We start from the raw sequence: 26,271 nt of genomic DNA, 5'->3' as shown, positions 1-26,271 counted from the left end.
TTTTAATTAAATAATAATCTTTTAATTTAAAAATAAAACAAAAGTGGTATAAATCTAAAATTCGTATATGAAAAACCGAAAAATTTGATATTATTACTTTCCCATAATTTTTTTTACCAAGTACGAGTATTTAATTCGTATAAAAAAATTATGAACTTATATTATTAATTTCTTGACAAAAAAAATCTTTAAAATTATTTGAGAAAATTTATAAATTGTAATCATTAGTTTTGTGATGAAAAATTTCATTAAAATATACATTTCATGAATTTACTTAATTATTTTAATTAATTTTACATTTCAATTTTTTATCCTCATATTAAAATATGAAAAATTAATAGTACGTCAATTTTAAATCTTAAATAATACATTATAAAGTAAAATAACTATGAATACCGCGCATGTATGCACGTGATCCATACTAGTACTATATATTAAATCCAGAAACCAATGGGCCTTAATGTAATTAAACAAAGTTATACAAATTAATTATACTATATAGTTTTAAATCACTAACACCATGTGATGGACCCGATTAAGGGATCACAATGCAAATATTATATAGTTTGGGTTAAAATTAATTTATATAGAAGCTTGGTAATTTTCCTAAACATTTGTAAGAGACTAAAACATGCCAATTTCCTTAAAATAAAATAATTAATTAAGATGGTCAATTTTAAGGAGACTAAAAGAAAGAAGATGTTTGGTAATTTTCCTAAATATTTATAGAAGACTAGAAGATGGTCAATTTCCTTAAAATAAAATAATTAATTAGTATAAACATGCACACTTATGGTATTAATTATTATCATCATAAAATTATATATTAAATTTAAAATCTATGCAATTTTATTAAACTTTATAGTTTATGAGTAGATGTATAAAGATGTTAATTATTTAACATACAAATATATAATATAAGTAGGTTATATATAATTCAAGTTAGATTCCATAATATATAATATTGCATAATTCTTCCGATTTGATTTAATGCATATATGTAATATATTTATATAAATATATAATCCTCTTAAAATTGCATGCCTAAGTAGTAAAAGTAATTTCGTCAGTTAAGAAAAAAATTGTAGTAACATTGGATATAGTTATATGATACTTCGTAGTAAAGAGTAATCACTCATTTGAATAGTAAAAGTAACAATATTTTCAGCGAGATTAGTGAAAGTGGTAGCAACAACAACGAGAGTAGTGAAATAATCAATATTAATGCAGCAATAGTGAAAGTAACAATAATTACGGTGAGAGTAGTGAAATTATCAATATTAATGCGGCAGTAGTGATAGTAACAATAATTACGGGCGGAGTAGTGAAAGTAACAATGATTACGGGTAAGTACTGAAATGTTATTACTATTGTTTCATTAATAAGAGTAAAATATTAACAACATAATTTATTTCTTCGTAATTTTAGGATATGTCATAGAAAAATATATTAGTGATAAATTTATGGGTTATGCAACTTTAAGTAATTTTATTTAATGAAAAAAAATTTAATGGTACCAATACTAGTATGAGTAATGATTACTGGGTAGATATTTTACTCCCTTAGTCATTATCCAGGGAGTGAGTAATGTATTACCCCTTTATAATAAAGGTAATAGATTCGAGAGATGAATAATACATGGAAAACGCCCCTTGCCCCCTTATATATTACTCCCCTAGTCATTCCCTTCCTTTACTCCCAAACCAAACACGGCCTAAAAAAATAAACCGTCTATTCCGATCCAATCTACTATCTCGTACTCTCGTAGTATTTGTGTGGTTTGATCGAGACCAAAACTTGCTTGGGCTACGTAGGGTAGCCGAGTGTTTCCAGTTTCCCTCCATGTCTGAAATTCCACTCTACCAAGTTCGAACAGTTTTTCTCAGTTCACTCAAGTAATCATGATTCCCACCTCCATTCCTTTTAAAACCCTAATTTTACCCCCAAAATGATTTCAATTTCTGGACCTTCAACTTCAATCCACCCCAAAACAACTTATATTCCTTTATTAAAAAAAACATGATTAAAAAAAATACTCCTTTCATCCAATCATTTGCTTACATTTGATTGAAATACCCCAAAATGACTGGGATGGATGCCTGGATGGTGTACATAATCGAGAATCATCGACAATACCTCTCTGTGCCGTATATGGAGTCGTTTTACCGTCGATAGTAACGCTGATTGATTTGGTTGATAATTATATGGTGTAAAGGTATATCTATTTCCTTCAATTTCTTCGTTTGATTTTCATATTCGTACTATTTCTTCGTTTGATTTTCAATCCTTGATCTTTCGTCAATGATTTGAGACTTAGCTCAGGCAAAACTACTTGCAACTCATGTTTTTCACTTTAGTTAACAATCTTAAGGTGCAGACATAGAGACGTCAAATTGGTCGAAAATTGTGTGTTATAGTATTCGATCCTTTGTTGCATTCATGTGATTATATTCTGCCTTAATAATATGTTAATTTATTAGCGACTAATTCCAAATCTTTTAAATTATTCTGATGTTGGTTATTAACTACTGCCTATGTTAATTTATTAGCGACTAAGGGCTCAAATGAACCTCTGTCTGTATGTAAACTATATACTCCGTATTTATTTAGCTCAAGATGAAGATGTTAGCCGATAAATGATGGGGGCTGTTGTTACCTATATAATTGGATTTCTCACAATGATCACAAATTAAGCGTCTATTTTTTAGTTTAAAGTATACATTAATTCTACCCATTTGAGCCCACCACTTTGGATCTACCATAAAGTGAGATGTCTATAATTGTTTTGATTGAGGCATTGTCATTCACTTATTGAAGAGTTTTTCTTAACAGATCTACGAATTGCAGAATCTGTGACTTGGGAACTATATTGGAGTAATATTTATGGTTAAGGAGTGATTGGATTTGCACGAAATCCCCCTCCAGAATGGAAACTATTACCCGTATCTGTAAGTTCTCTTGTTGCACTTTTGAAGCTTTTGGTCATGCCTGTCCCTCACTGAAATCATTTGACCTAAATGACTTTAGGCCGAGCATCACCATTACGTTAGTGAATAAGTAAGCCCTATCCAACCAACTAATGTAGGCTTGATAGATATTCCAGATGGCCGGCTTCTTCTGGAATTCACAATTTACAGCCACATTTCAAATCCAGATTAGCAAGCTCTTTAGCTAAAAGATGTGGTAGGTCAAGCACTTGAAATGCTTCAGATTAAAGCCGTAAAGCTTGCACCAATAGTGAGTTAGTGACCATCGGGTATTGGGGGTGACTATGATTCTGATGACAGCAAAATGTTTGTTTCCTAATTTCTTGTACTTTCAGGCTTTCAGCTATTGCATCTTTCTGTATATGTAATGTTTTCTTTTATTCACGTTGAATGTTATGAACCCCGTAATTCACTCAAGTAGTCCCAAACGCTATAATTGTGAGAAAGATTTTGGAAAACTGGCCAATTCAGTAAAATAGAGGGAGACTGGGAGTATGGAGCTTGTTTGAACCCTCCTAATTTTTTCGATTGATATGGTATAAATGCATCTGCAATACAGTACTTTCTTTTTGCAGTGATTATTAGGGACTATATTATTCTAAATATATTACAGAGATAAATATCGTAATATTATCTTAACATAAACAAGATAGTTATTTATCTCTGTAATATATTTTATTACAACAACATATTCCCTATCGACCCTTTGACACATTACAGAGATAAATATCGTAATATTATCTCACTCAAATCGAACCCACATCGACCCTTTGACACATTACAACGACTGCACAAACCTGCATCCTCGTCCGATACCTTGTAATTTACCATAAACCCCCTATCAAGACCTTTACTCAAATCCAAGGTACCGTTTAGTATATCTGGCTCTAATGATGTTGGAACCGGAACCACAACACTCGCATGACATCCATTTGGGCCAGTAGCTCCAGATTGACAGTATCCATATGTATCACTAACACCATTAATCCTGCAATAAAATTGACCCGGATACTTAACAGTTTCACCACTATAAGGATCACCGGGAGGAGGAGGGCACCCATATAAAAGTGTGATATTCTGTAATGCTACAGGGTAATAAAATCGGTCGAAATTCATGGTCGTGTTTTGAAACTTGGTCAAGCAATACCCATCACTCAAATCCTGCCTCACAATCTTGAGGCTTTTAGCAGTTTGATCGATATCTAACACGTAAAATTTGGTTTCGGCAATTTGGATGGTCGACTTGATTTCACCCTCACAGCTGAGCTCAAATTCAGGATACCTGCATTCCTGTGGCCTCGTACTACCTCCCCAAAAGGGAAAACCAACACTAACATTGCCACAGGTAAAGTTTTGTTCACAACTATCATACCATTGTAAGGTACTCCTGCTAAAACATATAGGGAAAATACATAATAAGATCAGATAAAGAATTAGATGTAAGTTGAAGGAACTCATTTTTTGATCCATTCAAAATTGTGGAGAATATTAACCAATTTTTGAAATCTACTCCCATCACAATCTCTGATAAAAAATTGCACCCATTTATTGGACTTATATCTCCTATGCTATAGGGGTAGAGTAGGCATTTTGGGCCGGGTCAAGGCGGGCAGCACAAATTCGGCACAAGTTTGGCACGGGCACGACACGGCACAATGAAGAAAATGTGGTGGCCCGGGTCCGGCATGACCGGGTAAGAGGCGGGCCGCGACATCAAGATTTTCAAAAAACCCGTGCCTAGGCCCGGCACGAGGCACGATGGGCCAGGCATGACGGTTTTAGGGGTGAATAATTAAAAAATCATTAAAAATACCTGAAACACGACGGGCAGCACACTCGACTTTGCCCGGGCCAAGGGGCAGGCCACGGTGGGGGAAGGGAAAATCGGACCGATACGACACGGCCCGAAAGCACGAGTGCTTGGGCCGAGCCAAAATTGTTGCTAGGCATGACGGGGCGGGACCCGGGCCGTGCCGTTGCGTCCTCTAGTTGGAGTAGCTGTTGTTTGTTTGATACGAAGTAATGAAGTACAGTATATACCAAAACTTGCTTGGCCAGTTGGCCTACGTAGTATAGCTGACAAGCTGAGTGTTTCCCTCCATTTCTGAGTTTCTGAAATTCCCACTCCACGATGTTGGAACAGTTCTTCTCACTTCACTCAAGTAATCATGATTCCCATCACCATTCCTCTACATACCCCTAATTTTACCCCCAAAATGACTCCAATTTCTCGACCTTCAACTTCGAATCCACCCTCTAAAAAAACTTTTATTCCTTCATTAAAAAAAAAAAAACAGATGATTAAAAAATAATCCTTTCATCTCAATCATTTATTTACATTTGATCAAAATACCCCTTGCAAAGAATAAAAAAACGTAAACAAATGATTGGGTCGGATGGTGTACATAATCGAGAATCATTGACAATACCTCTCCGTGGCGTATATCGGTATATGGGCTCGTTTTATGGTTGATAGTAACGCTGATTAATTTGGTTGATACTTATATGGCGTAAGGTCCTTTTTTTCGTTCAGTTTCCTTGTTTGATTTTCATATTCCGTACTATTTTTTATACGAGAAATACAAAAGCGTACCAAAAGTAATAATGCTCCTTCCGTCCCACTCCCGGTCAATTTTTTACCTATTCCATTTTTGGCGTGTCAGTCAATTGTTTACCTTTGTATTTCTCCTACAAGGAACAATGGAGAATTATATAAATTTGCTGCATTTTTTCTTGGCCGCCGCTTGTGTATAGATATACAATCTGTGAAATTGATTGATTTGGCACTTTCATTTTGTCCGATGTTGGGAGCTTATTGTGAATTTGTGATCAATGAATTGGTAACAATGTGTCTAATTGGTCGAAATTTGTGTGCTATAGTACTCAATCCTTTGTTGTATTCATGTGATTATATTCAGCCTTAAGACGACTGTGTACTAATACCAAACGTTTAAATTGTTCGGAGGTTGCTTATTAACTACTGCATATGTTAATTTATTTAGCTCAAGATGAAGATGTTAGCCAACGAAAAAACAAGTTTGGGCTGCGGTTTTGACGGGGGCTGTTGTCAACAATTTGTCATGTTACCTACTCCATATAATTGGGTTTTTCACAATGATCTCGAATTAAGCGTCACTTTTTTTAGTGTAAAGTCGATATTAATTCTACCCATTTGGTTCCATTACTTGGGATTTACCTTCAATTGAGATGTCTATTATTGTTTTGTTTGATTGTTGTCAATTGTCATTCACTTATTGAACGAGTTTTTCTTAACAGATCTACGAATTGCAAGAATCTGCGGCTTGGGAACTATATTGGAGTAATATTTATGGTTAAGGAGTGATTGGATTTGTACGAAATCCCCCTCAGAATGGAAACTCAAAGTCTCAAACTATTACTCCTATCAGTAAGTTCTCTTGCGGCATTTTTTAAGCTTTTGATCATGCCTGTCCCTCACTGAAATCATTCGTCCTAAATCATGGTATAAATGCATCTGCAGTACAGTACTTTCTTTTTGCAGTGATTATTAGGGAGTAGGGACTATATTATTCTGAATACACTACAGAGATAAATATCGTAATATTATCTTAACATAAACAAGATACATAGTTATTTATCTCTGTAATATATTGTATAGCAATAACATGTTCCCTAATAGCGATCAGCTTTAGTTGGTTGTTCAGAATGATAGCTTAGAGGTTAGAACAAGTTTGAAAGAAACTGATTGATGATTTCTGTAGTCATATTTATACAATTAATTCAAGCTCAGGTTCTTTAAGAAAAACTACAACAAGCGCATAATGTAAATAGTTTATTACTTATTTACTGCATTTAAGACCAATTGATCTGGAATTGTCTGTGACCTTGGAGAAGCAGATAGTGAAGATGCGTCAGGAGCTTCTAACTCAACGGCGCCTTCGAGCATTTCCACAACTTTACTCATTGCTGGTCGTCTATGTGGGTTGGTCTTTGCACACCATAAACTTACTATCATCATCTTCCTTTGCAGTTCGATTTCCTCGCTGCTTAAAATCCCTTCTTCGTTAGTCTCCTCACCTTGTTCAAGCTGATTGTATATCCACTGAGGAAAATGTTGTTCGCTACTAAGTTCACCTTCAACATTAGCTTTTCTTCTACAACCAACCATTTCTAGGACCAACATCCCATAACTATATACATCTGATTTGTGGGAGACACCACCAAAACTCTTAAGAAATACCTCCGGAGCAATGTACCCCACTGTTCCCCGTGCTTCAGTGATCGATAGTGTACTACTGTCTCTTTGCGGGTAAGACTTGGCAAGTCCAAAGTCGGAAATCTTTGGGCAAAAATTCTCATCTAAAAGAATGTTGTGAGGCTTAATGTCAAAATGTAATATCCTAGTGTTACACCCTCGGTGTAGATACTCTAGCCCTCTAGCGACTCCAATTGCAATCTTAAACAACATTTCCAATCCAAGTAAATGATAGTTGTTGCCCTTGAACAGGAACTTTTCTAGAGATCCATTGGACATGTACTCGTACACAAGAGCTCGTCTATGACCCGAATAGCAAAATCCAATAAGCTTGACAACATTTACATGGTTGGTATTTCCGATACTTGCTACCTCATTTATAAACTCCCTTGTATCTCCTTTAGATTTGTGTAGCATCTTTACTGCAACTAGATTGCCATTTTGAAGCTGTCCTTTATAGACAGAGCCATATCCTCCTTGACCAATTTTGTTTTTAAAGGAGTTAGTGATTCTCTTGAGATCAGTATATGTATATCTTTTTGGACCTGAAGATCCATGACTTCTCAGAAAAGCCTCAACATCAACCTTTCTTTCTTGTTGAGAAACCTCTTGGTCTCGGTCGTTTGACGAGCGCTTTCTTTTGACATAGCAGAGTACAATTAGGAGCATGCACACCCCCCCTATTACCGAGAAACAAGCTGCAGGACAATCGAAATGGAAGCCTTTAGAGAAAATACTCTACATGCAGTCATTCCATAGTTCCATCTATTTTATATATTCCAAATTTTTTTTAAGCCTATTTCTTTGATACTTCCAGTTCTTTCTCATATAAGTGACCCAATTGTTCTGATTTCTTTCTCCTGTTTACTAGTGCATCGTTTATTGTTTTCCTTCAAGATTGTGCCGTAGTTGGAAGGGGAAGAAATCAATGAAATTGCGAACATCACACTTGTAAAACATAGAATTGACATATCATGGGAAATTGGGTTGTTACCTAGCAGCATAATGTAGAGCTTTCTGCTCCTCTTCTGTTTTATTGATCCTGGTGTCATCTTCCATTAGACAAATGTATATAAATTGATGGAAAGACACTATAGCAACATCAAAACCTTAGTCCCAAAAGATTTGCAAGACAATTAAAAACAAAAAGGGAAATTCTATGCCATACCCCCGAGTTTTTTGATTTTCTCTGTGTACTCCTGCCTTTTTGAAGTTTTATATATACTCCTCAACTCTGTACATCAATCCATACCGTGATATTATTGATACCTTTGCTAACTTAGTATGTTAATTGATCCATTAAATCGACTTTTTACCATTCGAGTTACCATTAAACCTACTTATTTACCTTAGAAAGGAGGGTGATACGACATTAGTGAGTCATTGAGGTATGGTTGTTTGAGGAGGGATGATGGAGAATAAGTAAGAAGTTCAAGGGTACAATTTAGAATATATAAAAGGCAGGGGTAGAATTTAGGAAACCCAAAAACCTAGGGAGATAACGTGGAATTTCCTAAAAAGAAAAAATAAAAATAAATGGAAAGACCATCTTTAGAAAAGTGTGAAGCTTTAGTTCCTGGGAAATTCATTTCCAAAAAATAATACTCACGTGGTTGGGATGAGCGACAAGTAGCATCATTCTTGCTCGAACACAAACCTGAAACCTGTGATTTATTTCCACAAGGTACATCTCCATAAGTTCCATCAGGGCAAAAACAAGTAGCATCATTCTTGCTCGAATTGAAGCCACATCGACCCTTGGACACATTACAACTACTGCACAAATCTTGATCCTCTTCTGATACCTTGTAATTTACTACAAACCCCTTATCAAGACTTGTACTCAAATCCAAGGTACCGTTTAGTATATCTGCCTCTAATGATGCTTGAACTGGAACCACAACACTCTTACTACATCCATTTGGGCCAGTAGCTCCGGATTGACAGTATCCAATTGTCTCATTAATACCATTAATGTTGCAATAAAATTGACCCGAATACTTAGGAGTTTCACCAGGAGGAGGAGGGCACTCATATAAAAGTGTGATGTTATGTGATGCTTGAGGGTAATAAAATCGGTCGAAATTCATGGTTGTGTTTTGAAAATTCGTCAAGCAAAGCCCCTCACTCAAATCCTGCCTCGCTATCTTGAGGCTTTTAGCAGTTTGATCGATATCTAACACGTAAAATTTGGTTTCCGCAATTTGGATGGTCGACTTGATTTCACCCTCACAGCTGAGCTCAAATTCAGGATACCCGCATTCCTTTGGCCTCGAACTAGTTCCCCAAAACGGAAAACCAACACTTACACTGCCACAAGTAAAGTTTGTCCCACAACTATTATACCATTGTAGGCTACTACTGCTGAAACATATAGGAAAAACAAATATCAAGAGATAAAGTATTATTAGAGGCAAGTTATAAAAAAAGTTCATATTCTGAATTATTGTGTATCAAGGGAATTTTCAAAGAAAGAGATGGAAGAGAAGAAAGGAGGTGAGATTTTGGTTCATGGTAGTTGATTCAATTAATTTGTTTTATTGTATATACTGCTTATAGTCTACAAACTACTATGTGATTGGAATAAACTTTACTAAAGACTTCTTTACATTTTATTTGTGTTTCTTTTTCTTATATAATAGTAAAATTATTTTATCCACCAATAATAAATCATGATTGATACATCCCACTGAAACTTACTCCTTCTGTCCCGGTCATTTGTTGTCCTTTTCCATTTTTTGGTGTCTCAGTCATTTGTTATCCTTTTTATTTTAAGAATGAATTTGATGAGTAATTTGATCCTTTACACTCAATTTATTCCACTTGTCATTTTGTAATTGGTCATCTCCCCTTTCCTTGGTCTTTGTGCCAAAACCAAAGGACAACAAATGACCGGGACGGAGGGAGTAATACCCAGATGGCTAATATTAAGGGAAAAAAACAAACAGACCAGAGTCTATGGAACATGGGAAAAAGTTTAATGCGGAGTAGTTTAGGAGTTAGTACAAAATAATACTCCGTATTATGTAGATCGATGGTAGTAATAATAAGTTAATAGCAGGTGGATACAGATCATGGTTTCAACACGGGAACTAAACAGAGACTAACGAGGTCCAAATCGTCGAACAGCTACAGTGCATTGTTAAAAAGCATAATCACAATTACGTACTAAAGAAGCTTGATTAAAGAAAAGTCAACCGAATTACCGGAAATAAACCATGATTAAGATCATGGCGTACAGATTAGGGAATATATGGAGTTTGTAGGGGATCATTTGCTTAAATTGCCGTAAGAATGGATAAGGCGGGATAGTTTAAAGAACACAACAAAATCAGACAATCGGAATTATTTCCTCATTCCCTCCCAATCATCTGTTCATTTCTCTTTATTTATTAACGGAGTATTCAAATGTAAATAAACGAGTTTTAAACCCCTGAAATTTACGGGTGTATTATTAAAATTTTAAATCAATGTAGTTAATTATTATAATTAAGATATAATTAATTTTTTTTTGAACAAAAAAATTAATTCATTAATAAATCCTCAAAAGGCACCTACAAGAGATAGGTATAATCGAAAACAACAAATCTAATAGAAGCCAAAGGACAAATTTCTCTCTTAAAACTAGGGATCTCAAAACATGATATGACAATTCGGCTCGTCCTTGTATCGCTCTCTTCATGTAACTTTTAAGGGGATCCTTCGTTTGATTCATTGATGGAGAAAATTTACCTTTTATCGGCACCATAGATCGTCGGCGAATAACGCGTATCAATTGTAGAATCGTATGACAAATCATCAACAAATCGCTCTTATCTATATTTCCAATAAAACAAAACACTAGAATGATATAAAGGACAGAAAAAAACTCCGAAATTGGAGACAGACAATCGGATCTCACCAAAATGGAGACTTTTATTAATTGATTCATAAATTTTCATACTAATAATTGATAATTTTAAATTAAGTTTAAATTGTTAACTATAATATGGGCTATTAAAAATTGTGCTCGCTAGCATGATCCAGACTTAATCAATGAATATTATATCAAAAACTTTTAAATTTTTAAATCAATGTAGCTAATTATAATTAAGATACAATAATTTTTAATTAAGTTTAAATTTTTAACTATAATATGGGCTATTAAATATTGTGCCCGCTAGCATGATCCAGACTTAATCAATGAATATTATATCAAAAACTCCATATTAAGAGTTTAGTTTGGTATTTTTTTTTTTGGTTAATTGTGAACGACGGACATGATTGAAGTTGTATGTGGTATAGGAATTTTATTGTTTTTATACGCGGTTTATTATGAACTAATTGAGCGGTATTTTAGGGCAGAAATCTTGCTTATTATTATAGGGCAAATTTTTATACGGATATGGAAATGAAAAAGAAAATTGTATTGCCATATCCCGTAGAAAGTAATCAAAAAGAAAAAGATAAAAATTAAATTAAATTATAATTACATATTATGAGAGTGGTGATCTCTCATAAGAATTTGTGTTAGTAAATTTACTAATTTATAATATGAAAATAAAAATCTCGGGCAGGTACTTAGAATCCTAAACTCTTCACTCATGTTCTCCGAATTAAATTTGTAATACTCCGTATTAGATTGTGTACATATGCTCTATTTGGATTATTTTGACGAACAAATAATTAAGAGTAATTTAATAATTACTCCCTTTTATATACCACTTTTCTAAAATAACTCCCTTATGAAAACTTTTTAATAATTTACTACCATAAAATATTCTCAGGTCAAAAATTACACCCGTTTGGACGATTCGGTGACATATTCCGTCAATTTTTGAATTTTCTGATTTAAAACCTAATTTTATGACGAAAATACCTTTCTATGTTCATCTTCTTCATTTATCATTCATATTCCTTAACTCCCTTACTTCCTCCAATCCTCCATAACCATACACCACCAATATGCGGCTACCACTACCACTACCACACCAACACCCATCGCCGGCGGTGGGCGACTCCAAGCTCTTCGTCATTTTCAATTTCAATTGACTAAATTTCCACTTAATCCCAAACTCTATTAATCTCCATTATTAACCCACAATTAACCACTTAATCCACCATTCAACCCACGAAGCCATCATTCCACTGCCGAAATCGAACCTCGATTGCCATACCGCTTCAATGCGATGCAACCACCACCTACTCCTCCGTTCACATCCACCAGCTAGGCAGCCACCCGACTCCGACATGAGCAGCTCCTTCACCTTCAATTCAACACCCCGTCACTTAAGTACCGTAACAGTGTCAAACTCGAGCACAAAGCAGCCCAGATTCGTGCTCACCACGAGCTATCCCCATCCAATCAAGCTTCATCCGGCGTATCAGAGGCCGGCGCAAATCGACTTCAGACGGTGGAAATGGACCACGGTCGGTGTATTGTGTCATTTGTGCATATGCGTTGTTGAGGCAAGAAGAGGGCGTGGAAAATGGTGCTTGAAAATTAGGATAATAATAAGTTTAAAGTATGGTGATGGATTTTGATTGGCAGGGAATTTCACGGAACATTAGTGAAAGAACAATCTACTTTTGTTATTTGGATGTTAACATTGATGTAACAGTGTTTGGCTTTTTATGCTTCTTCAAAATTAAAAGTCCAGAACATCTTTTACAAATAGGGGAAGAAGACAGGGGCAAAACGGTCCTAAAAAAATATTTTTTGTCTTAAAGTGCAAATGGGTGCAATATTTGACCTGAGAACATTTTATGAGAATAAATTATTAAGAAGTTTTCATAAGTGAGTTATTTTAGAAAAGTGGTATATAAAAAAAAGTAATTATTAATTTACTCAATAATTAAGCAGTAAATTATTGACATTAGTGTTCTAAAAGGTTGGAACTTAAAAACGAAATTATTAAAGTAACTTTGAAAAAGCTAATTTAACAAATATAGTATACTCCATAATTATATGGAAACTGAAATTATGCCAACCACATTGTAGACTTTCACCTACCCCAGCAAGAAGACAATAACATTGTGGACTTGTAGTGGCAGTCAAAGGTTAACTACCAAATATAAAAGTCCCTCTACTTTGAATATTCCTGCGGTGAAAGTCGCCGATACGAGTGAAGAATACTACTCCCTCCATTTTTTAATATATGACATTTTGCTTTTTCAAGGCGAGCCTTTGACTTTAATATCTACAAAAATATATTTGGTAAAAAATTATAAAAATTATACCATTACATTCCTTGTGAAAAACTCTTTCATATGAGTATACATATCACTATATTTAAACATATAATTTGAGAGATATTGAAGAGAGAAGTGTGTGTCTCGAAATGTGAGAAAGTCATATATAGAAAAATAGAGGGAGTATACACTAGGTAGTATTCCGCGCTTCGCGCGGTCTATTTTATAATTTTATTATTATAATTAAAAAAAAATAATATAATTTATATATAAGCTTTAATATTTTTACTTATAAATAAAAATAAATTATTTTTTCTCAAATTAATTCTTTTAGGTTTAACGTTAAAATTTATTCGAATAATGCAACAATCAATACTAAGTTCTCAAATTATATCATATGTTATGTTCAAAATCAATTAAAATTGTTCAAAATTATGTGAATAGAACTTTTATGTAAATTTTAGTTTTTTATGTATAAAGTGTGACACCCCGCGATAAAGCGGAAAATATAACCAATAAATTAAAGCGTAAATTTATGAGATTTTAAAAACTTTTAAATTACTAGTTAAAGATTAACACGCGGGTAACAAAAAGAAATGAAACAAATACTACAATAGACAAACTTAAGTTACAACCCAAGTCTAGAAAGCGGGGAAAAGATATCCCACGAATAAACAAATAAAGGGTTCCTAAACTAGCAAACTAAGGTCCAAGGGTTAGTTCTCGCTAGCCCACACGTCTTCCCCACGTAAGCGTCTTCACAACCTGTCATTCATGTAAACATGAACGCCACAGTCAGTGGGGAGTAACTCAAGGTTCTCCCAGCCACAAAATGTCGAAACACAGATAAACAAGAACATATTAGAACATCATGAATATAACTATTTGATGCAAGCACTCAGACTATAATTCAAAACATGCATAGTAAATCATAGATAAGGCATATGATACATCCATGTGAAACCATCCAACCGAAACGTCATAAATGACAATACAACTATAAACACTATAGAATATCATATGTCACGGATAAACAAGGTTACATAATAATACATGTGAATGGAAACCCTAACCATGAACTTTGAAAACCAGATAACATACAATACACGAAATAGGACTACTAACATCACATAATAAGCAAAGCATCCGGCTCAGAGGCTACCTTTAAAGCATGTCCGAGACACAAGTCCTTAAGTACCTTGCCTCAACGGTTACCTTTAAAACATGTTCAAGGCACGACCTCTAAAGTATCTGGCTCAGCGGTTACCTTTAAAACATGTCCAAATACTACAAACAAGTGCCCGACTCAGAGGTTGCCTTTAAAACATGTCCGAAGCACAACACATAAAGTATCTGGCTCAGCGGTTACCTTTAAAACATGTCCAAATACTACAAACAAGTATCTGGCTCAGCGGTTACCTTTAAAACATGGCCAAATACAACAAACAAGTGTCCGACTCAGAGGTTACCTTTAAAACATGTCCGAGACACAACAAACAAGTATCTGGCTCAGCGGTTACCTTTAAAACATGGCCAAATACAACAAACAAGTATCTGGCTCAGCGGTTACCTTTAAAACATGGCCAAATACAACAAACAAGTGTCCGACTCAGAGGTTACCTTTAAAACATGTCCGAGACACAACAAACAAGTATCTGGCTCAGCGGTTACCTTTAAAACATGGCCAAATACAACAAAAAAGTGCCCGACTCAGAGGTTACCTTCAAAACATGTCCGAGGCACAACAAACAAGTATCTGGCTCAGCGGTTACCTTTAAAACATGGCCAAATACAACAAAAAAGTGCCCGACTCAGAGGTTACCTTTAAAACGTGTCCGAGGCACAACAAACAAGTATCTGGCTCAGCGGTTACCTTTAAAACATGGCCAAATACGACAAACAAGTACAACAAACAAGCACAACAAACAAGCACATAGAACGGGATTATTAATGTCACATTCATACTTATGGCTTGCATCTCACCATTAGTACAGATGAGAACATCAATTCCGACGACCTTATCGCAACTAGAGGGCCTATGGCTCACCCCTAAAATCCGATAGGACCGTGACTCAGGGACGGGATGATTAATGTCACATTCATACTTACGGTCTGCATCACCATGAGTACGGATGAGAACATCACTCCCGACGAATCATATCGCAACTAGAGGGCCTCTGGCTCACCCCTAGTATCCGATAGGACCAAGACTCAGGGTCGAGATGATAATGTCACATTCATACTTATGGTCTGCATCACCATGAGTACGGATGGGAACATCACTCCCGACGTTCATATCGCAACTAGAGGGCCTCAGGCTCACCCCTAGTATTCCGGTAGAACCAAGACTCTCACAACCGAACAATACTAGACATTATCTAGAGTACGACTCACTAGAAGTAACTACTTATAATAAATATCTCATACTTGTATTATATTAATAAGTATTCCATTTCATATTTTAACATGCCGATTAAAATAAAATATAAAATATAATAAGCGATAATGAATAATTTACGTTATGTGAAATTTACGGAATATAAATATGACCAACTCAAGTAAATCATTTATGAGCCCAACAAGCAACCTATCCATGTGAGGCCCAAAGAATTGGTCATGTGAAGACCAACAATTTACTCATGTCAAATCCAACAAATTCAACACAACAAGCCCAATTCATATAATGTATTTAGCCCAACCATTAAAATATAAAGAATCCATCATACAACTTATATTGAGTCCAACAACTAAGTAGTAAATAGCCCTACAAATATAATTCATAAAAATTACCAAGACAAACAAACAAGAAAAGCAGGCATGGAATTGAGCATTCAAAATGTAACATAGCAACTCAAGTGAGAAGACATACAGGAAGATAGTAGTTCCGGACTAGAAATGAAACGCTCGTCATAAAAAAATGGTCGAAAATTATTTATACTAACAGAAACCATAGTGTGTACTACTAGCATAACACTATTCATCACTTCTTATCTACAACTCAGAATAAGAGAGATAGCACTTATGTGAATGGATCCGAACTTTGAACAATTTTAATTTGTGGTATGACAATACAGCATCATACAACTACACTTGCCAAACTCATTCCAAAAACACAATCTAAGTTTCAATATCTTATCATTTCTCTGGTAAAAATTAGGCGTGCACACCAACCAAGTAGAATTTCTTTCCAATAAAGACGGGTATTAAACATAAGAAGATACACTGTCAACTAACTATAAGTAGAAATGGGAAAAAACAAACTTTGTTTTACAAAAGCAAAGATAAGTTTGAACACATTTTAGGAAAACCCATTTTAATAAGAGTGAAATAATCAAGATGAAAGACTTGCTTCAACTGTGACGGGTCAAACGCGATAGTCAATCACACTGTTACCCGTGATGACGGTATGCTTGACTGTTACCATTACATGTATTCTACCCTTTCGTCTTTGCATAGGTTGACAAAACGACTCTAAATCTTGGGTAACAAATTATCAACCAATCTTGACTTTGACATTGATTAATTCTTGCTTTAGGAGGTTGCATTATTTCTGAAATGGTACACTTAAAAACACGATTAAATTGGGCATGTCATCATCAACAAATATGTCTTAATAACGAGTCTTCATGATTGACATTTCTGGATTAAGTAAGGGCTTGTTTGGTTGCCCATTAAAATCATGGGATTTTAAACTTCCTAGGAAGTGTAAAACCATGATATTGTTTGGTTGCCAAAATCATGGGAAGTAGAACTTCCCACATGAATCTACTTCCTCCATTATGTGGGAAGTCACTCACCAAGCCCCCCCTTGGTCATTGGAACTTCCCACATGAATTAACTTCCCACATGCAAACCAAACACTTTTTGAGAATTCACATGAATTGGAAATTCATGTGAACTTGAAGTTCCCGGGAACTTTAATTCCCTTATGTCAACCAAACAAGTCCTAAGTCGTTGGAATTAGAACACTGTATGGATGAGAGCCACAGGAAGAACACAAGAAAGAGGAGGGGAGTGAGAAGATAAATAGAAAAGTAGTGGAGTAGGAGAGAAAACTGTAATGCTGTTTTAAATGAAGACTAAAAAAGGAAGTAAAAAACGAGAATGAAGACTAAATTATAAGTTACCCACGCCATAAATTAATTAACGTCGGTAAATTGACAAAATTTGGGGAAAATAAGGGTAAGATTATTGGTAGTCTTGAGACAAGATTTTGGTGAGTATTAAGTCAAGACTCACTCAAGACTACCAATAATCTATCATAGTCTTAATAAAGTCTTGACAAAGTCTTAAGTTGAGTCTTGGAAATCCAAGACTCAACTTAAGACTGTACATGAGTCTTGACCCCACTATTAAAAGAAGACATCCAATGAAAGAAAGACAAGTGTTATATTATTTTTGTCTTTTTTTTCTTAAACCCCATATTTTCTCAAGTAAAGTGAAAAAGTAGAGTTTGAGGTGAGTCTGACTGATAATGTATAAAATCTGAGTTAAGTCTGAGGTGAGTCTGAACAATAAATAAATAATAAAAGTTAGTGAAAAAATGATGTGGCAGAGTTTTAAGATTTTGGGGAGTCTTACCAATAATCATACCCTAAGCTTTAGTAGTGTTTGAAAACGAAATTGGAAACAAAAACAAATGTTGTTTAGGCACCAGCGGTGGTTGTTTGGGCTTCGCCGGTGGTGATGTGAGAGGGTTTGCCAGCGCCGACAAATAGGGGCGTTGGGTGGTGATGGTTGGTGATAGTCCTAGGGAGATTTGCACACGGAGAGGAGCTGGTACTAGGGCTGAGCAAAAAATCCGATTATCCAAATTGATCCGATATCGATCCGAAAGTTAAGTTTGGTTTGGATATCTGATCCGAAATCTTTGGTTTTGGTTTGGATATGGATATTAGAATTAAAACATTTGGATATCCGATCTGATCCGAAACTATAGTTTCTAGTATAATTTCGAGAAAATAAAATTTTATGTGATACAACAACTTAATTAATGTTTAAAATATTAGAGAAATATCTAGGTGATACTTCAATTTTATAGCGAGAACATTGGAATAAGAATACGAAAGAAAATCCATCATGTAAAACTATGAATATAATCGTGTTTCAAACTTAATTTTAAAGTAAATTCAAAAATATGGATATCCGCATCCGATCCGATTATTTTGGATACCCGAACATTGGATATCCGAGACATTTGGTTTGGATATTGGATATCTAACTTCAGGATTTCTAATATGGATATCCGATCCGTACTCTGCCCTAGCTGGTACGCGGGTGCTGCGATGTCTCACCGTTAAGTTGGTAGGTCGACATGGTCAAGTACTATTTTATTTTGTTTTGTAGAAAAGAGGACAATAAAAGTGGAATAGATGGAGTACTATTTTATTTTATTTTGTTGCAAGCTTATAATTTTTTACAAAGTGGGTAAGAGAGGGTGTTAGGAAATAAAATAAGTCGGAGATACATTATAAGCTCTAAGGAATAATAGATTAGGAAAGACTCCGTAATAAAATATACAAGGTAAAAGATTATCAATCTTAAGCTTAAGACGGGTCAAGTACATATCACTTGTGTATATAAGAATGCATAGGAAAAAAAAATTTGTTTTATATAAACAAGTGGTATTATACTTGACGCGATTAGAAACGGTATCATAAAGCTCAACAAAAATTCGGTAATTGAGTAAAATTGAGGTAGACGGGCAGTAAGCTGTTGGTTTGAAGCCTTAAAATGTTTTGCAATTGATATGGTTGGTTATGCAATGACCAGCTAGTGGGCTGTTCGGAATGATCTTTAGTTACTTAAAAGATCTTTGAAAGAAACTGATTGATGATTTCAATAGTCAAATTTATACAAATAGGTAAAGTTATCTCGAGTTCTATAAGAAAAATTTAAACAAAATGCATAATCTCTCCCACATTTACATCATGTAAGCAGCCTGTAGCTAGCTACTTATTTTACTAAATTTAGACCAGTTGATCTAGGAATTGAATAATACCATATCAATCAGTTCACAAATATTCCAATTGAGTTTCGTTTTGCCAGTTCACTGCGCTTAGTTAGTATCTAGTGTTGTGACCTTAGAGAAGCTGATAATAGGGCGGATGCTGCCGGGATTTGTAAATCAAGGCCTCCTTCGAGCATTTCCACCACTTTACTCATAGCTGGTCGGCTCGAAGGATTGGTCTGTACACACCATAAGCTCACTATAATCATCTTTCTTTGCATTTCTATTTCCTCACTGCTTACGATCCCTTCTTGGTTAGTCTCCTCCCCGGGTTCAAGCTGATTGTATATCCACTGAGGAAAATGTTGTTCGCTACTAAGTTCACCTTCAACATTAGCTTTTCTTCTACAACCAACCATCTCTAGGACCAACATCCCATAACTATATACATCTGATTTGTGGGAGACACCACCAAAACTCTTAAGGAATACCTCTGGAGCAATGTACCCTGCTGTTCCCCGTGCTTCAGAGATCGATAGTATAATACTGTCTTTTTGCGGGCAAGACTTGGCTAGTCCAAAGTCGGAAATCTTTGGGCAAAAGTTGTCATCTAAAAGAATGTTGTGAGGCTTAATGTCAAAGTGTAATATCCTAGTGTTACACCCTCGGTGTAGATACTCTAATCCTCTTGCGACTCCAATAGCAATTTCGAATAATATTTCCAATCCGAGTGAATGATAGTTGTTGCCTGTGAATAGGAACTTTTCTAGAGATCCATTGGACATGTACTCGTACACAAGAGCTCGTTTATGACCCGAATAACAAAACCCAAAGAGCTTGACCACATTTACATGATTGGTATTTCCGATACTTGCAACTTCATTAATAAACTCCTCTGTATCTCCTTTAGATTTGTGTAGCATCTTTACTGCAACTAGGTTGCCATTTTGAAGCCGTCCTTTGTAGACGGTGCCATATCCTCCTTGACCAAGTTTGTTTTGAAAGGAATTTGTGATCTTCTTAAGATCAGTATATGTATATCTTTTTGGACCTGAAGATCCATGACTTCTCAGAAAAGCCTCGACATCAACCTTTCTTTCCTGTAATTCTCGGTCTTTTGAAGCGTTTCTTCTTCTTTTGACATACAGGAGTAAACTTAGTACAATGCACACCCCTGACGCTGAGAAACAAGCTGCAAGACAATTTTTATAAAAGCCTTTAGAGAAACTAAGATACTCATTTTATCCTTTTATCTACATCACTTTACTCTACATAAAGTCCCTCTATTTATTTGATATTTTTCAAATTTTCTTTTCAGCCTATTTCTTTGATATCTTCCAATTATTTCTCTTTTAAGCGGCACACTTATTCTGATTTCTTTCTCCTCTTTACTGGTGCGTTATTTTTTTCCCGTAAATGTTTATGCCATCGCTGGAAGTGGAGGAAATCAATGACAGAGAGGGAGTGCATCAAACATGTAAAACATAGAATTGACATAACATTAGAAATTAGGTATATTACCGAGTAGTACGATATGGAGCTTTCTGTGCCTCCTCTTTATTATTGGTCCTGGTGTCATCTTCCATTAGAATTAGAACGTGAATAAAAATAAAGGAGAAACAATCTTGGTAGAGAAATGAGAAGACTTAGTAGTACCTGGGCAGTTGGAGCCATTGGGGCAAAAGCAGACGAACTTATTCGAGTTGGTATCATGGCCACATTGCCCTCGTGTGTAAAGACACTCTTCACATAAGACATTGTCTGCACTCCATTTAAGCTCGAAACCATCCACAGAAGCTGTAGGCAAGTAACCTTGTTCTTCGTCCATAGCTATGTTATCTGAAACGTGAACTGGAAGGAAAAGATTGTTGGGGCATATAACACCGGAGATGTTACCTTGGACCATCATTTTTTGAGTCATGAAACAAACTGGGTTAGACTTTCCTCCACTTACAGGACAAGGGTAAAATCGGCATTTCGAGGCACAATCATAGAAAAGGGATATGTTTGTATCTGAAGGCGTGTACTGAAAGATAGAGAAATCGATTGTAATATTGGTTAGAGTGGAGGATGGGCATCCAGACCCTTTGTAGTAGTCTTCCCTAGAAACATTCATGGTAGAAGACATGATGTTGATGCCTACCACGTAAAACTTTTGTGATAAGATCATCATATGAATAGGCTCAATAGATTGGTTACAGCCCAAGAGCTCGAACTTAGGATGACCGCAATACTGTGGCCTATCTTCACCATAGAATGGGTAGCTTAAACCTGTTATATTCCCACAATTGAATGTTTTACTACATATACTGAACTCGTCGCTTTGTTGACATTGTGTTGCAGGAAGGATGGTTAAGGCCACCAGAAAAATGATGTAGGTGGTATCCATGGAAACAAAGGAGGTTTCTGATATATGTGTGAAATCTGAATCTGTAAGTTATTCTTTTGCATGTAATGCTTACTTTTGTAGTCCATTTATGTCTGAAACTTTGATATCTTCATTTCATTATTCTTTTCAATTTTGATGTCACATTGGTCCTACTTATCTTTGACCTATAATATGAATTAATGATGCACATTTAAATACTATCAAGTCTTGATTGATTGAAAGTCAGGTTACGCCATCTTAAGATTAGGTGCTTAGCTAAGTCTTAGAGCATCTCCAATGGTTACCCAAAAGGACTTGCTTGCAAATAAAAAAAATTTCAAGCTACTTGCTTAACCATTGGAGTACTCCTATTGAACTAGCTTAAATTGAGCAACTAGCTCCATGGAGCTAGTAGCTCAAATGGTCATACAAAAAAAATCTACCAACTAAACTAATACACGTGGAAATAGGCATAAAGTACAATTGCATTTTCAGAAATGTTGTTGTGCATATGGGCCCATCTAAGCCACAACACTAGTAGCTTACCATTGTAGTAGTTTCTAGCTTAAAAATGTTGTAGCTTGAAAAACTTATGTGACAATGGTAAACTAGTAGCAACTAGCTTACCATTGTGGATGCTCTAATAGACTTGGGAAGTTGAATGGAAATTAGGAACATGTCACATAGAGAAAAGTCAGAGATCAACTGGTTTGTAATTCTTTTTTTTTTTTTTTTTTTTTTACTAGTAAACACCAAACTTTGTTAACAAGTTTTTAGTCTAGAACAATTGTCTATTCATAGGGAGTCTAGAGAAGTAATTTTTTTTCACCTTTGGTATTGAAAGAAGACGTATGAGTTGTTTACAGTTATCCTTTTGTTTGTAAAAAAGAGAGCTTAGATATAGTGGAGCCAAAATTAGAAATTTAGAATGGTCAAACATTTTTTTGAAATTCAGAAGGCAACTTGATACCGCAATAAAAAAAATTAGAGAAAAAAAAATCGAAATTTAACAAAGAATTCAGTTTTTTATTTTTCGCATTGCTTGGATGGGGTGGTAGACTGGTAGTGTACTAGCGTCTATTGTTCTGCTCACTCTGCTTAAAGAGTTAAACGGCCTTAAAAAAGGTAATAAAACAACGAGTTAAAGGCCTTTCAGATACCAACTTCTTCATTTTTTTCTTTTATTTTGTTTTGTGGATGATTCTAATGTGAACAATTGAATTGAGTGCAAGTAGCTCGAAAGTCAGCGGTTATAAAATTAAATGTTTATGCTGGTGGTGGGGTTCGAACCCCCACCGTCTTTATCAACCTTCTCAAGGTAGTACCACTTTTACAACTCTCATTCTTGTTTATAGGAGGAATTTTAAAATTGATAAACCAGAAATTTATGGTTATTTCTATTATATTTAAATCATAATTTATTTTCATTCGAAATTTACTAATTCTGCATCAAGGATGTTAAAAATCCACCGTGAAATTCCATTGTTTGATAATCGATTTTTCCGAGTTTATCGCAACCATATTTTTAAAAGATATTTTCCGCGACGGAAAAAAAAAAATCGTGCCTCCTTAAAGGAAAATCCTGCGTCCGCCCTTGTGTGGAAAGGTTGTTCAATGGTACAGCTTATGACTTTACAAGGTTTGAATTTTTTGTGGATTACTTATCGTCTACGTTGTTTAGTGGCCCACCTTGAAACGAACAAATGACATAATTCAGCGTAACATGAAACATAAGAAGAGAACTCACGTTTTATTAGTATATATAGTAGAAAACACACACCATCCTTGATTACAACGTAATGATATGATTGTAATCAAGGGCATAACTTAGTACACTTGATTAGCACTTTATAGTGGTACCGTAGTAACTAGTACTCGTAACCCAGTAAATTATAACGGTAGTAGTAAAGTCAAGCATTTTACATTTAACAGCTAACACGAACCCTACAAGTGGCAGCGACACGCTTAGCACCAGGGGAGTTGACGTACTTTTGAAGCACAGGGTTCTTCTTGTAACCACAAAGGCATGGCTTTTGCTGTGTCAATTTTGCGCAACACGCGCTTGTTGGTGGTTTGTTAGACACAATTGCCGGAGCACATGGGCTCAGCTGAATCGGACTGCACGTCACTGCCTCAACCGTTATCGGTGCCTCTGCTAGTAGCACCGCTACCACCATAACCGCCATTATGGTGAGGATAGCGACATTCTTGGCCATGATAGTTAGGTTTGAGTGAATATGGTTGAGTTTAGAAGTTGGTGTAGGAAAGTATTTAGGAGAGTGTGATGAGTAGAGAGATTAGTAGTGGAAGTCGGAATTTATAGAGGAATTGTGTGAATAAAGTGGAGTATGAGTGCTGCTAGAAAGCATGATTAGGGGACACTTGTTTGTGGATTGTGTGATGAACTGATGCGCATGGGTGAGAGAGTGTTAGTGGTGTTGGTTAATCAAATTAAAATTAGTCACTTTATTAAGTGCAATTGAGAGCCTATATGACATTTAGAAAATGATTAGCCAATATTCTCTTATTTTTCTAAGAAAAAATAGAAACTAAATGGAGAGGTGAACAATATTATATTTAATTATACTCAATTAGTCTCTCTTAAGATGGGTATAAATTAGAATGATGAGCCTAGTATAGTAATGTCCCACTTGTATTGATAAGACAATTATTTTTTCAATAGGTCTTGGTATAGACGGGTGAGGCGTATAAATGGGTAAAGACCTCTAATAAAATGGATAGGAGGGACAAGGTGGGGCACCCCCCATGTGCTTCCCACTTTATGACAAATGGGTATTTTGTGAGGGGAAATGGTATCCGTCTATACGTATAGACGGATAGTGTCCGTCTATAATGAGAATTTGTGTTATTTTTTTTAGTTCCTAGGCAATTTTTTTTTTTCGATCACATTTCACCCATCTTAAGCTTAAGATGGTAAACAAGAATTCGTGATTTGCAATTTTTAATGATCTGAATTATTTTTGTTCCGCTAAATTGTTGGTTAAGATGTTAGTTTTTTACCGAGTATATGTGATAAAGTAGTCTATTTATTTCGGGTTTAAGATGTGTGTGCATACAGTTTTATAAATTTTTGTTTGTTCTTTGGCGTTGGCACATATTTGTAATAATTTTTGTATTAGCTGATTAATGAACAAGATTTTGACTAAGGACCCTTATTAGGTCGGCCTAGGAACATGGGTAGAGAATGGAACTTGAATTTGTTATATGGTACACACGTCCACCCTTTTGAGTATGCTGTTGCAATTTCAAAAGGTAACTTATATTGTCATACGACTTATACCACTGCCAAGACACATGGCCGAAACCCTGACGAGTTTACCTACTCCCATTTGGGGTTTAAATGGTTCTTACTTCCACAAAAGTCACGTAAATTGTTTGAATTTCATTTTACACAAATAGTGTTAAAAATCAAAAAGATTATCAATTTGGACTGCTTATAAAAATATATTTGTTTAATATTAGATTTGCATAGTTAACTCAAATTATTAGTTCAATCTATTTTAGTTTTGACTCTATTAGTTCATGTGTAATTTGGATCGGATAATTCTGGAGTCTTCTATGCCATATTCAGTTTAATCTATTTCAAATTTTATGTACATGTCTAATTAGGATGTGAATTGGTTCAATTTGGATTGATTTTGGGGTTCCTCATTCCTAGGATTATAATATTATAGTAGGATATAGTTTTTTTCCAGTTTTGATTTCTTAGCTGACATTATTAGTAATAAAAGTTTATTTATTATAAATATACTTGCATATTACTCTTTGATGGGTGGTTAAATTTAATTGCTTCACTTGGATGATTGTGACTTATATATTGATAACATTAATAGGTCTGGTTGGCATACAAAGGTAACAACAATTTTATTGAAGACGAGAACATGCGCCCTACAAATCAAGATCAAGATCACGATTATGATGCTCTGCTTTATTGCATTATAAACTTGTTAAGATTTAATCAAGTACAGGATATGATGTGGTTAATTGCACGTAACAGTAACACCACAGGTGGAAGCCACACGCTTAGCATTAGGAGAATCAACGTACTTCTTAAAAGCAGGATTCTTCTTAAACTCACATAGGCATGATTTTTGTGATGCCAATTGGGTACAACACTCTTTTGATGGTGGTTCTCCTGATAGTATTGCCGGTGCACATGGGGCTAGAAGCACCGGGCTGCATGTTGCCGCCTCTGTCGCTGCCATTAGTGTTGCCACAACCACCACCGCCACCAGGGCAAAGCCAATCACCTTGTTGGCCATGATTATGAATGTTGAAAGATAAGTATGTTATGTTTTAAAGTTGTGATGGAAAATGGGTACTCCAAAGCTGTCAATTTATAGGGGGAATACAATCTTCAAAAAATAGAATAGAATTGTGCCAAATCGAAATTCTTTCTATACAATTAATTTGCTTAAATGGAGATATATTATTTTGTACTCATTTTGTTGTGTCAACTTAAGATATGATTTTATACGTTTTATGTTCGTGTCTATTTTATAAATGTTATTTTAACGGATATCTCAATTAATTCCTTAAA

At 35.2% G+C, this 26,271-nt stretch overlaps 2 protein-coding genes and 1 long non-coding RNA gene across 5 annotated transcripts; 1 reads left to right on the top strand and 2 right to left on the bottom strand.

The window, feature by feature from the left end:
- Positions 1 to 1,731: 1,731 nt before the first annotated feature.
- Positions 1,732 to 26,271, top strand: LOC141604376 (uncharacterized). Its single transcript, XR_012526083.1, has 5 exons — positions 1,732 to 2,215; positions 2,833 to 2,948; positions 6,264 to 6,393; positions 21,686 to 21,774; positions 25,565 to 26,271. It is a non-coding gene; the product is annotated as an uncharacterized LOC141604376 (long non-coding RNA).
- Positions 6,695 to 9,790, bottom strand: LOC141604323 (LEAF RUST 10 DISEASE-RESISTANCE LOCUS RECEPTOR-LIKE PROTEIN KINASE-like 2.4). Of its 3 annotated transcripts, XM_074422959.1 has the most exons (4): positions 8,831 to 9,790; positions 8,390 to 8,455; positions 8,216 to 8,263; positions 6,695 to 7,919 (listed from the first exon to the last, which is right to left on the bottom strand). In XM_074422959.1, the coding sequence occupies exons 1-4, from the start codon at positions 9,654 to 9,656 to the stop codon at positions 6,802 to 6,804; spliced, it is 2,058 nt and encodes a 685-aa protein (XP_074279060.1). In that variant the 5' UTR covers positions 9,657 to 9,790; the 3' UTR covers positions 6,695 to 6,801. The 3 variants fall into 3 exon arrangements, with proteins under 3 accessions (XP_074279060.1, XP_074279061.1, XP_074279062.1); XM_074422960.1 differs by lacking the exon at positions 8,390 to 8,455 and having other exon boundaries at positions 8,831 to 9,789; XM_074422961.1 differs by lacking the exons at positions 8,216 to 8,263; positions 8,390 to 8,455 and having other exon boundaries at positions 8,831 to 9,789.
- Positions 19,375 to 21,731, bottom strand: LOC141604360 (LEAF RUST 10 DISEASE-RESISTANCE LOCUS RECEPTOR-LIKE PROTEIN KINASE-like 2.4). The gene is made up of 3 exons (XM_074422962.1): positions 20,999 to 21,731; positions 20,864 to 20,911; positions 19,375 to 20,534 (listed from the first exon to the last, which is right to left on the bottom strand). The coding sequence occupies exons 1-3, from the start codon at positions 21,729 to 21,731 to the stop codon at positions 19,462 to 19,464; spliced, it is 1,854 nt and encodes a 617-aa protein (XP_074279063.1). The 3' UTR covers positions 19,375 to 19,461.

The sequence above is a fragment of the Silene latifolia genome, chromosome 1, assembly GCF_048544455.1.
Source record: "Silene latifolia isolate original U9 population chromosome 1, ASM4854445v1, whole genome shotgun sequence".
Taxonomy (NCBI): domain Eukaryota; kingdom Viridiplantae; phylum Streptophyta; class Magnoliopsida; order Caryophyllales; family Caryophyllaceae; genus Silene; species Silene latifolia.
Note: the sequence above shows the minus strand (reverse complement) of the source record. Positions and strands in the feature narration are given on the sequence as shown.

Bases quoted from the DNA above. Each gene is read 5' to 3' on its own strand.
- LOC141604323 (XM_074422959.1), bottom strand. From the start codon at position 9,656: ATGAACTTTTTTTATAACTTGCCTCTAATAATACTTTATCTCTTGATA. The intron at 8,456-8,830 runs GTGAGTATTATT...ATTGATGTACAG, and splicing joins TTGTCGCTCATCCCAACCAC to AGTTGAGGAGTATATATAAA. The intron at 7,920-8,215 runs GTAACAACCCAA...ATTGTCCTGCAG, and splicing joins GCTCTACATTATGCTGCTAG to CTTGTTTCTCGGTAATAGGG.
- LOC141604360 (XM_074422962.1), bottom strand. From the start codon at position 21,731: ATGGATACCACCTACATCATTTTTCTGGTGGCCTTAACCATCCTTCCT. The intron at 20,912-20,998 runs GTACTACTAAGT...AGATGACACCAG, and splicing joins CAATGGCTCCAACTGCCCAG to GACCAATAATAAAGAGGAGG. The intron at 20,535-20,863 runs GTAATATACCTA...ATTGTCTTGCAG, and splicing joins GCTCCATATCGTACTACTCG to CTTGTTTCTCAGCGTCAGGG.